Source organism: Bidens hawaiensis, unplaced genomic scaffold (genome assembly GCF_021521415.1).
Source record: "Bidens hawaiensis isolate Kalapana, Puna unplaced genomic scaffold, B.hawaiensis_p1.1 tig00001511_1, whole genome shotgun sequence".
NCBI classification, from domain to species: Eukaryota; Viridiplantae; Streptophyta; class Magnoliopsida; order Asterales; family Asteraceae; genus Bidens; species Bidens hawaiensis.
The window spans coordinates 1,470,065-1,482,443 of record NW_027491085.1 but is presented as its reverse complement, the minus strand read 5'-3'; the positions used below and the strand labels follow the sequence as shown (position 1 = coordinate 1,482,443).

The 12,379-nt window shown below is 41.9% G+C and overlaps 1 protein-coding gene across 1 annotated transcript; it reads right to left on the bottom strand.

Annotated features, from left to right (window-relative positions):
• Positions 1-4,057, bottom strand: LOC143582729 (ACT domain-containing protein ACR10-like). Its single transcript, XM_077065217.1, has 6 exons — positions 3,700-4,057; positions 3,028-3,252; positions 1,683-1,788; positions 1,306-1,606; positions 566-850; positions 1-255 (listed from the first exon to the last, which is right to left on the bottom strand). Exons 1-6 carry the CDS (start codon positions 3,851-3,853, stop codon positions 121-123), a joined length of 1,206 nt encoding a protein of 401 aa, XP_076921332.1. The 5' UTR covers positions 3,854-4,057; the 3' UTR covers positions 1-120.
• Positions 4,058-12,379: the final 8,322 nt, after the last annotated feature.

Below are 12,379 nucleotides of genomic sequence, written 5' to 3'. Positions count from 1 at the left end.
AACTTAATGGGGGTGATGACTTACACCCCCCATACACATTCTACACTCCATACATTCCTAACTTTTACATTACAAATTTACATATTATACTTGAATACTTGATGCATGATAATATTATTATTACCATCCCATCAAGTTCTTCACAACACGCTCTCTGATCAGGCTCCTTGGCACCAAAGCCGCATCCCCTTCATCCAGTAGAACCCGATAAACTTCCCATTCTCGATCGTCAATCCTATGCCTCGCGATCTCAACCTATAAAAAAATCAATTTATATTTAACAAAATAAGGTGGGCAAAATGACTAAAATACCCTTTTAAGGGACTATTTGTTTAACTTACTCAAAAAATAATAATAATAATAATAATAACAATAACAAACCATAAAAGTTTACAGAAGCTAGTCTTAGACCGATTTTGTAATTTAACAACAATACAAAAAAGCTAAATATTTAAATAAAAAAGATATCCCATTTAGCTAGACTTATTTAACATGTTTTAACTTTACAACCCGAAACAACCCATTATAAATAAATGTCCAACTGTAGTTTTAATGAATAACTTACCGAGAAAATGCGGATGCTAAGACTTGTTATGGCGAGTGTGATGTCATAAAACACAAGCGGCCGACCTCTTCCAGCTAGCTCAACCGGATTAGCCACCAGCAACTCGGTATCCGGACCACGGCTCATCACTTCCACTCGAAGCGGACGAACGAGCTCCATTTTTAAACGCGTGCAAAGCGCTTTTTGCTTCTCGGGGTCGAGTAACTTCTTTCCCTCTACTTGCATTATAAACAAGTCAACTTCAAAGCTTTCTTTTGCCTTAGAGGAGAACCGCCCGTACGAGGTCTACAAATTTTTAAAAATCGTTAATTTAATTAAACAAATTATAACCAAGAGTAAATTACATTCTAAGGTAATTAATTACAAAAGAAAAACAATCATTTATTTGAAAAGTTGTAACATGTTACGTCCTTTCCACTAATTGGTGTTAAAAACTCTATTAACTTCTTACAAATGACTATTTTACCCTTAAACCTATAGGACAAACAAAATATGTATTTTTCACAATTCTTTTCTTATTTATTCTTTATTTCTTTCTTTTTTTTCCTTTTAGTATGAAAAGTAAACAATAGAGAAAATTACACATTTTGTCCTTTAGGTGTAAGGGTAAAATAGTCATTTTTTAAAGGTTAACAGAATTTTTTACACCGATTAGTGGAAAGGACAAAACGTGTAGCAACTTTTCAAATAAATGATGCTTTCTGTATTGATCTATAAGTAAAGATAATTGTGCCTTATACCTGGATGTTGTAATCTTTTAACGTTCGCATGATGTCGTATATCAAGCCTTTATGATCTTGACAAACAATGCGAACCAGGGTGTGTGAACGGCTAAGCTCATTGTCGACTGTAACCGACACGCAGTCAGACGTACCAAACGTGTCATCTGTGATTGCAGGTGGAAGAAAAGCTGATCCTTGAGGATTATCCGTGACTCCAGGGCCCGCCAACTCGATCTCAAAACTAATCATGTTTTCTCCTAACATCGCGCTTAGTTGACCTTTCGTTTCCTCCTGTCGGTTTGTTGTGTGAAGAAGTTCTCTGCATATTTCACAAGGGTAAAATGGTCAATACAAAAAAGTCAACGTTTGACTTTTGAGGTCAAAAAACACAGTACCTTGTATCAGTCACAAACATAAGGTCCATAACCCTCCCATCTGGCGCGGTAAACACTTTTACTCGCTTAACCGTAAGCTCTAGCTCATAAAGGACCTTTGTTACATCTATAGCATAATTAAAAACATTAAATAATGAGCATTTATTTAATATTTACCTATGAATAAAACACTGTATTAAGGAATCATATATTTTATAATAGTTTTAACATTGAAAAAAACACATGAGTTGAAAATATAGCTGGTTGGTGAACAAAGATAACCGATTTCATGGTCATTGTCGGGCTACTGGTTTCAAGTCGCTTTCGGTTTGTATACTATATTGAAACAACTTTGTCACGCGGTTAATAATATATTCAAAAGATGCCGACTACCATATATACAATTAATCTTACTAGTCAAAGCAAGCTTACATTCCCAACTCCTCAAGAAACCTAATCACATTAAACAATTGTACAATCTTGACTGTATCTATGTAGATTCAAAAACATGTGAAGCTTCCTTATAAAATGCAAAGGAATCTTGTATTACCCTCTAAAAGGATATGTTTCATCAAAAGTACACATGCTTGTAAGTTGAAACATATCACATTAGGGTAGATTCTCTTGTCATAATTTTGCACAACATTATCCTTGGAAGTATGACACTGTTAATAAGTGGCATACTGCAACCTTGACATGTAATTAAAAATATGTTACACGGAGAGCGTACATGGCTACAACATTCCACTTAGAGTGGCATACTGTAGCCATGTAAACTTTCTTTCATTTTTTTAAGAATATGTTTTATAAAGTTTGTGCACGGCCACAGTATGACAATGTAAACACTTAGAATGGTATACTGCAACCTTGTCATATTATGTTTCTTGGAAACTGGATATGACTGCAGTATACCATTCTGAGTGGCATATTGTAGCCATGTAAACTTTCTTCCAATTCTTTTAAGAATATATTCTACGGAGAGCGTAGAGTATATTTGTCAAACATTCTTAAAAAAAACTCGATTCCTATTAATTTGTCAAACAAACACATTAAGAATGTATTTGGATTTTAATCCCCTCCAATTCCAATTCCTATTGGAATGTTCAGATTCCAAATCCAATTCCTTCAAATTCCAAATCCTATGCAAATTCCAATTCCAATTCCAATTCCAATTCCATTTCATTCCGTGAAACGAACGCGCCCTTAGAAGTTAGAATGACATAGTGCAACCTTGTCGGATACACGTTCCTTGGAAAGTATGTATGACTGCAGTATGCCATTTTAAGTGGCATACTAAAGCAATGTCTGATTTTTTAACATGTTTGCAGTATGCCACCGAACAAAAAACTTAAATTGTAATATGTACCGTGTAAGAGGCCTTTACGGTCAAAAGTACACCAGAACTTCAAAAGGAAAACCTTGGGCGGCTTCGGCTGTTGAAACTCAGGCCGGAAGTAGAAAATTTCAGATAACGCGGGCGTGCACGGAGGGCATACTTCAAGTAGTCTTTCTCTTAATAAGTACCACCGGGTTGTTGGTTTACCAACCACCCAAAAAACCAGGTAACACCATTTCCCATCTGTTGATACATCTGTGCAAAACAAATGACTCAAACAGATTATAACCCTTTTATTAATCCAAAATGGTCTTTTTTATAGGCAAATTTCAATATTTAAACTTTAATAAGTATTTTGAAATCATTATAGTAAAGGGAACTTGCCAGTTGCCACAAAGTGTGCATTATTTATATGCAAATTGCAGGATTTTACTCCAGAAATTACAATCTTTTGATCAAATTCAAAATACTAAAAAACCTACTTTCAAGGGATAATACCATTTTTGATGACCCATAAGAAGAAATCAAGATTAAATACAAGAAAATGTACCAAAAACTGAAAATTTCAACATTTGCTTCAAAAAATTGTCAATAAAAATAATAATAAAATAAAATTTAGCAAGAACCCATCACTTAAATCACCATGTGAGGCCATCAAGAACAACAATTTTTCCAAATAAAAAAAAAGGTTAGATCAAGTACCTCCTTTAGCAATACTGAGACCAAATAAGAGAATAATCCTACAAAGATCACAACCAAGGCCTGTTTTATCTGGACAATTGACAGTAATAAGAGTGTTGTCTCCTGGTGTTTGTGGCTCTTTAATCACCACTGCATCATCATATAAAAAGCCCATGTTGGTGGTGAACTGATGGTGTTTCTTGAATCTTGATCACATAAGAAAGATAAGATTTTTGAAAGGAAAAAGAGAGCTTATTCTCTCACTACCAACAAGAAGAAGAAGAAATCTTGAAGATTTCACCAAGAAAAGAGGAAAAACCAAACACATGGAGGCACAGGAACTGACTGACTCTAGATGGATGGATGGATGGATATTTTGACTTGTCTTTTACTTTAATAATAATATCTTATATTATATATTATAATAATAATAATAATATCTTTTTTTATTTTTAGTTTTTCTTTTTTATTTTTATTACCCTTGAGGGGTTGTGAAGAGATGCGAGAAAGAGAGAGGAATCATCCCATAAGATTCTGCGACTAGTCCTGTAAATGAATTAAACGTTTATTGAAATATTCGTAAATTATTCGGTAGCAAGTTTTGTAGGAATATGGTTATCTTTTATTAAATATAATCAATAAAATAAATATAATGACACTTTTGTTATACAAGATAAATTCTTTAATATAATACAATATATAAAACTTGATGAGGAAATAAATATAAGGTACAATTTATATAGATATATGATACAAAACGATGTCTTTGGTAAAACTACAATAGAAAATTATTAACTTGAGTCGTCCTATCATCACTCGTCTTTATTTACCTTGTTGTGGCTAAAGATACGTGTTTTTTACCCAACCCTGTTGATTGCAACAATGGATGAGCATGTATTCGATATGTTTAACATATTTTGTGCCCCTTCTTAGACGAACATGTATGTCTCACATGGTACGACAACTGAACAGTAAGTGTACTTTTAAAGATGGCTCTCGCACCCGAGATTACACTGGGTATGTCGGTGTACTCCACTAGGTCTTGTGCTTGTCGTATCAGTTTACATTATCAAAATCTTTAGTGGCAAACATTCCACATTTTTTGTTTATCAATTGCAAGTAACACCCACATTTGAGTGTTATCGAGATGAGTTAATGCAAAGTTTATTTCTTTCTACACGAGTTTAAGAAACCTCTCAAACACCATTTGTATATACTCTAAAGGGTGTTTCTTAAAAAGTTTCTCTCCTGCATCTCTTGCAGATTGATATAGTTTGTTTAACTTTACTTGTGATAGCATTTGGATACCCATGATTTGAACGAGATCCATCTTTCAATGAGTCCATCAATGTTTTTTGTTACAACTTTGTGATCATACCATCACATACTTAGAACGATTGTAAGTCATCACCAAGGACAAACCTAGAAAGTTGAGGTATTCTTCATATTCTCGTAATTTATATCACTTCTTTGGATTGAATGAAAAAAACATCTTTAAATTTGTGTTACGTTGATGCCGATGTTCCACATCAAGAAGTTGGTGATGCACAACAAGCAACAATCACTCAAAATGTTACTGACGTACAAACATATCAAAACCTTGAAGTTGGATTTAATGGATCATATTTTTGAGTTACAAATGTAGTTTTTAGTGTATTGTTTTTATATATTTATAAAAGATATTTATATTTGAAGAGGTAGGTCCCCGCAAAGCCCAGTTGGACCCACAAGACTCACCTTGAAGAGGTACGTCTGCGCAAAGACCAACTGGATCCGCAGGACCCACCATGCTCAGAGAGATGAAGACCTTACACGCAGTAAGCCAGCTGTTCCCGCAGGAAAGCCTCCCTTGGTACAGTACCCTGCCTGTCCCCGCAGCTGTGGGTACAAGCCAAGAAGGAAGGCTACCCGCACTAACAGTAAGGCTACACGCATAAGGCACTAACTCTTAATACTTCAGTAATGTCACCTGAAGGAATGAGCAGGGCGGGAATATTCCCGCCCAAAAGAGCCAGTCCGTACGCTTCTAGAAGATCTTTTGTACTATACCTACCAAGGTATGGACAAATGAACAAGATCTGACAAAAGCAACCCATGAACCAATCACAGGGTGACAGCTCACCGACAATAGTACGAGGAGGAGCACGCTCCAGTACAAAATGTCACTATCAGCCGCTGCCTACCCACCAACTCCCATCGTGGCACGAACGTAACCCATAGTTGGTGGAAAAGGAATATTATATACAGCTGGCCGTACCTGCTTGGAAACATACATTCGGCTATAAATACTCCAACACTTTGGAACGGTATCATCATCTTCTCTCTGGCTATTTCTCTCTATATACACTTATATTCAGAGCAACCTAGTCTGATTCTCACGCCGGAGGGTGGTCACAAGGAGGAACCCCCCCCCCCCCATTGTCAGTGACGAGCTTACGGTGTCTGTTTTGCAGGTTGAGAAGAATAACCATCTTTGCCGGACCTAACCCTCGTGGGAAACATCTACTTAACCCTAAATTATCCTTAATCTGCCGGGGTCATTTAGTGTTTCTTCATTGGTGCCATCAGTGCATTAAGCTAGAACTTACTCTTATTTTTCTCAGTTTTTTCAAACTTCTGGAAAGATGGTTAAGGTTACTCCGATGCCAAAACCACCGAGTAACCAAGAAACTCCGGTAACCACAACCCCAGCTACTGGGGGGGAACACCGGTGAATACACGATTGTTACGAACACTACCCCGGTTACCCAAGCCGGGGCAAGTGCAGTAAACAATCCCCTCCTGGGATTCATTGATACCAAGTTGGGGAAACAACAGACGAGACTTCCGCGACAAACACCAGAACAAGTTAAAGCTTGGGCGGAAGCACGTCAGAAAGAATTCCAAGCCGAGTTGGACGAACGTTTACGTTCACTCCAACAGGCCAATGACGAATTCGGAAGCACTCGACAACAGCTCAACATGAGTAATGATTGCGAGTATGTGGATGATGAAGATTGGGAAGAATCTGACAGTGACGCAAACCCTCGTCATAAGGCGAAAGGGAAGCGTAGAGAAGCAGACTTCCACTCGAGAAGAAATTTCGAGGAAACCTTCAAACCAAAAAACACGGGGGGAAACCCACGTGACTTCTCCAAAACTTTCAGACCAACTGTTGCGAATGCGTGAGCGTCCAAATTTGCAAGGGACATTGCGGAAGCGATCGCTCCAAAGAGTGCCAAACAGATGTCCAACATAGGCACTTATGATGACATATCTGACCCGGACGACCACTTGAACAGATTTATAGCGGGGGCAACCGTCAGTCTTTGGACGGAACCCACATGGTGTTACATGTTCCAGATGACGCTCGTCGGGGCAGCCAGAGCATGGTTTGATCGTTTACCGGTCCACCACATCTATGATTGGGCAGACTTCCAGCACAAGTTCAGCCAACATTTCAGTCAACAAAGAAAATATACTGAAGAGCAATGGATGATCCTCAACTGCATCCGAGAGAAAGACGAATCTTTGCTAGACTTCATCACTCGCTTCAACTCAAAGAAGCTAAGTCTGGGCACTATAAGCGAAGATCTTGTTCGCGCCGCTTTCATCCAGGGCGCTGAGTACCCAGAGCTCATCCGCATGTTGACAGGTAAAGATGGCATGCCATCCACGTGGGATGCCATCATGACAGCAGCTAAACGCTTTGCCGAAACGGAGAAGCAGCTGGGTAGAAATCTTCCCCAGAGCACAAACCTCTACACGCAGAGAACAAGAGAAAATAATGTTCGTACCGCCCGACAAAATAAAAGGAGGAAGCTTGGTATTTGGCAGTCAAGGATAAACTTTGACGCCTCATCCAGCTCTCGCCCTCTCTTAGGCGGAAGGGACAACATGCACTCGTCGAACCGGAATCCCAGATGGACGCCACTCACCAAAAGCGTCACCGAGATATTTGCCACCGAGAGGCTCCCATGGCCAAAGGCTCCAATAATCCCACAGCGTCAAAACGATGATCAGAGCAAATCCAGTGACTTCCACGGGACAAAAGGCCACACCACCGAGGAATGCACATCCTTGAAGGATGTCGTCGAAACATTCGTCAAGGATGGGAAACTCACACACCTCGTGGCGTCAATCAAGAACGGAGGGAGGAAAGACAATCGGTACAAGGGCAATGGAAGGAAGCCCGTCGACATCAGCATTCACATGGTTCACGGCAACATCAGCGGAAGAAAACGACGAACAGAGCCAAGTGCATGGAAGGAAGCAGAAGTGCGCTTCCCGCGTGTGCTAGGGGGGCCCATCAAAGAAGGCCCCATAGTCATCAAAAGCCAGCTAGGGCACTACATCACCTCTCGCACCCTTTCTGATAATGGCGCTTCCTCAACGGACATGTATAGGCAGTTCTTCGACAAGCTAGACGACGAGGACAAGGAACGCCTAGAAACAGTTTACGCCTCGATGGAAGGGTTCGACGGCAGCACAAACACCCCCTTGGGAACCTTATCTTTCCCCGTCACTCTCATGGACGGGAAGTACTCCCGCACGGAAGACGTGGACTTCGTTGTAATGAGGAAGCCACACCACACATACGACATTCTCTTCGGGAGAGACGGGATGGCAAGATTTAATGTCGTGGTGTCTTCGGTCCATGGTATGATGGGATGGCCAACAGCTGAGGGCGTCGCGATGATCACGGGCATTCCCCAGGTATGCATCGCATCCGTCTCATCTAAACCCAAACCAAAAATGGCTAAACCAACCATCTCTGAACCAGAAGAATGGGCCTTCAATGGCAAATACCCTTACCAGGCTGTTACCATTGGCCCAACGATCACTAATCCCACACGCACCTTACTCAAACGCTTGTTGCAAAAAAATGCCGACATCTTCGCGAGGACACCAGCTGACATGACTGGTGTACCTCGAAGTAAGGCTGAGCATAAGCTCAAGTGTGACCCGGCGTTTACACCGGTCATACAAAAGTGTCGCGTAATGGGTGCTGAGCAGGCTAACGCGTGTAGAACCCAAGTCAAGGAACTCCTTGACGCAGGCATCGTACGCGTTAGTAAATATCAAACATGGGTTGCAAATCCCGTCATGGTACCAAAATCCAACAAACAATGGTGCATGTGCATAGATTTTAAAGACCTAAACAAAGCATGCCCCAAGGATTGTTACCCGTTACCCGAAATTGACCTTAAGGTAGATTCATTAGCACCGTTTCGCCTTAAATGTTTCCTTGATGCGTATAAAGGGTACCATCAAATCCACATGGCTGTTGACGATCAGGATAAAACCGCATTTCGGACGCCCGATGGCACATTTTGTTACCAAATGATGCCATTCGGACTAAAGAATGCCGGATCCACATACCAACGCCTGATGGACAAAGAGTTTCATGCCCAAATCGGGAGGAACTTGGAAGTTTACATGGATGACTTGGTCATCAAAAGCCTCGAGCCAGAGGCGATGTTGAAAGACATCGAAGAAACTTTCAACACCCTCAGAAAGATAAACATGAAGCTCAACCCGAGCAAGTGTTCCTTTGGGATGGAAGAAGCGAAGTTCTTAGGAGTCATCGTTACCAAAGATGGCTTCAGAGCGAACCCTGAAAAGGTCGAAGCCATTATGAAAATGGAATCACCTGCTACCATCAAACAGGCTCAGACACTGAATGGACGACTAGTCGCACTTAACCGCTTTTTGGCAAACCATGCGGATAGGTCGTTCCCATTCGTGTCAACATTGAGAAATTGCTTGAAGAAAACGCACTTCCGCTGGACACCAGAAGCGGAAGCAGCTTTTCAAGGGATTCGGTTACGCTTGATCGAACTCCCAACGCTCACAGCACCAGAAGTGGGGGAGGAATTAATTCTCTACCTCTCCGCCACAGACAGAGCAACCGGGGCAGTCTTACTAGTAGAACGAAAAGGCATCCAGATGCCCATCTACTATGTAAGTCGCGTCTTAACAGACGTGGAAACCCGGTACTCCACCCTGGAGAAATTAGTCTTAGCACTTGTACAGGCTTCACGCGGGCTAAGACGATATTTCCAAGGCCACCCAATCACCATTCTCACCAACTTCAAACTTGCAAACGTTCTAGGCAAACCCGAGTTGTCAGGGAGCCTAGCCAAATAGGCAATTGAGTTGGGAGAATACGCGATAAAGTACAAGCCAAGACCAGCCATAAAAGGCCAGGTCTTGGCCGACTTTATTGCAGAAGTCCCCGCTTCGCGGGAAAAAGAGTGCCAGGAAGAGGCTCAACCCTCGCCAGCACAAGACATTAACGATGTCTGGCGACTCTATACTGATGGAGCAGCCAACAACGAAGGTTCAGGCGCAGGGTTGAAACTAACTAACCCATCATGCCCATAATACACTTACGCTATTCGGCTGGATTTCCCAAGTACGAATATCGAAGCGGAGTACGAAGCATTCTTGGCCGGATTAAGAATTGCGCGTAAGATGGGGGTGAAAAACTTGGAAGCCCACGTGGATTCCATGCTAGTAGCCAACCAGATAAACGGGACGTACACAGCCGTGAACGACACAATGGCCCTGTACCTCGCACAAGCAAAAACCCTTATGCGCGATTTCAACGATTGCAAAGTTGTGCACATCAAGCGAAGCGAAAACAAATCTGCGGATGCGTTAAGCAAGCTTGTGTCATCCAAACCGGTACGGAAACATGGATGACGCCAATCATAAATTACCTTGCGATGGGTGTACTACCAGAGTCAAAGACACAGGCAAGAAAGATATGCTGTAAATCACTAAACTATCAACTCGTTGATAACATGCTTTACAGGCGTAATTTTCTTGGCCCACTCCTCAGATGCGTTGACGACCAAGATGCGGACTACCTCCTAAAGGAAGTACACGAAGGCATCTGTGGGATACACGCAGGTCCACGCGCAGTTGTGGCTAAGCTAAACACCGCGGGATACTTTTGGCCGGGGATGCACACGGATGCGCTGGCCTACATCAGAAAATGCAGGTCCTGCCATCTCTACGCACCCAACACGCATCGCCCGAAGAACGAACTTGTTCCAGTCACTTCTTCATGGCCATTCCAGAAGTGGGCCATCGATGTGACGGGCCCATTTCCACAGCAGCAGGGAACGTTCAGTTCCTAGTGGTAGCCATCGACTACTTCACCAAGTGGATAGAAGCAAAACCCCTAGCCCAAACAACCGCAAAACATATCAAAAAATTTATTTGGGAATTTATTATTTGTCGTTTTGGACTTCCACAGAATTTGGTGAGCGATAACGGCACCAACTTTGCTGACCAGAAGCTACAAAAGTGGCTGAAAGAGCTTCAAATCACCCACACCTTTGCCTCAGTGGCACATCCGCAGGGTAATGGTGAGGTGGAAAGAGCAAACAAGAGCATCGTCGACGGCATAAAGAAAAGACTCTTGGAGCATAGATCCGGCTGGGTGGACGAAGTTCCACTTGTCCTTTGGGCAAACAGAACGCTGAAAAAAGCAAGCACGGGCGAAACCCCGTTCAGCCTCACCTATGGCACTGAAGCCATGGTTCCAATCGAGATTGGTCTACCCTCACCAAGAGTCATAACTCAACCAGAAGACAATGATGCGGAAAGACGGTTAGACCTTATGCTAACCGAAGAGCGCAGAGACTTAGCCGCAGCGCGTGAAGAAAACTACAAGAGACAAATGCAAAAGTACTACAATACGCGGGTGAAACTCTGCAACTTCAATGTCGGAGACTACATACTGCGTAACAACGAGGCTTCGAACCAGGAGCGCCCATGAAAGCTGGCCCCGATTTGGGAATGGCCATACATTATTAAAGAAGTTCTGGGAAAGGGCGCATACCGGCTCGAAATGCTCGATGGCACCCCCATCCCAAGAACATGGAATGGAGCTCAATTACGCAAATGCTACATGTAGATCAATTCCAAACTTGTAACGAACAGGCCTGGAGCCACTTCTAATGGAAATGATTCTCCTTATCACATGATGTTGATAGCCTTGCCTTTATACTTATGAACTGACCACACTGATATGCCGGTATTCACCGCATAAATAAGTGAGGAAGTAAGTCGTTGCGTGTGGAAAGCGGCACAACCCGCATAAACACAAAAACAGTAAAAATTTCTAAGGGGAAGATGAGGAAAACCTTCACGCAGGTCAGACATAGATGAAGTTTGGTCATCCTACTAAGTGAAAGTGACGTTACTACCCGCACAATCATGATAGAGGAAACAGAACATTAACCTATTATCTGACACGCGTCGAAAGGTTAACTTATTCAAAACACTTAGAAAATTGCTAAGTTAAACTAAAATATGCATGAGCAAATCATATAATGTTTACAAGGCAAGGCGTTAACAAAACATTTATATTCACATTAAAAGCTGTTCAAACATTACAAAATGGCTAGGTATCTACCCGCCTACAAAAAGTACAAATTTATCCTAACTTGGAGGATTCTGAAGATTCAGGCTTCGGGGCCACTTCCTCCAAACCCACTTGAACCCGCACCATCAGTCGGCTGCGGCGGTTCGAGGAAAGCTTTGAGAACAGCTAGCCCGTCATCAGCAGCAGCAACTTCATTAACCTTCTCCACAACCGGATGAGAGAAAGCAGCATACTGGTTCACAGCTTGGTCATAGGCAGCTTCAGTGTCAACATCGTGTAGAGGAAATTTGGAAGGCGGGATGCCTTTCTCTGCAAATCCTA

Excerpts from the sequence above, each read along its gene's own strand:
- LOC143582729 (XM_077065217.1), bottom strand. The coding sequence starts at position 3,853 with ATGGGCTTTTTATATGATGATGCAGTGGTGATTAAAGAGCCACAAACA. Across the intron at positions 1,789-3,027 it reads CCGTAAAGGCCTCTTACACG|ATGTAACAAAGGTCCTTTAT; the intron begins GTACATATTACA and ends ATTATGCTATAG. Across the intron at positions 851-1,305 it reads TAAAAGATTACAACATCCAG|ACCTCGTACGGGCGGTTCTC; the intron begins GTATAAGGCACA and ends AAAAATTTGTAG.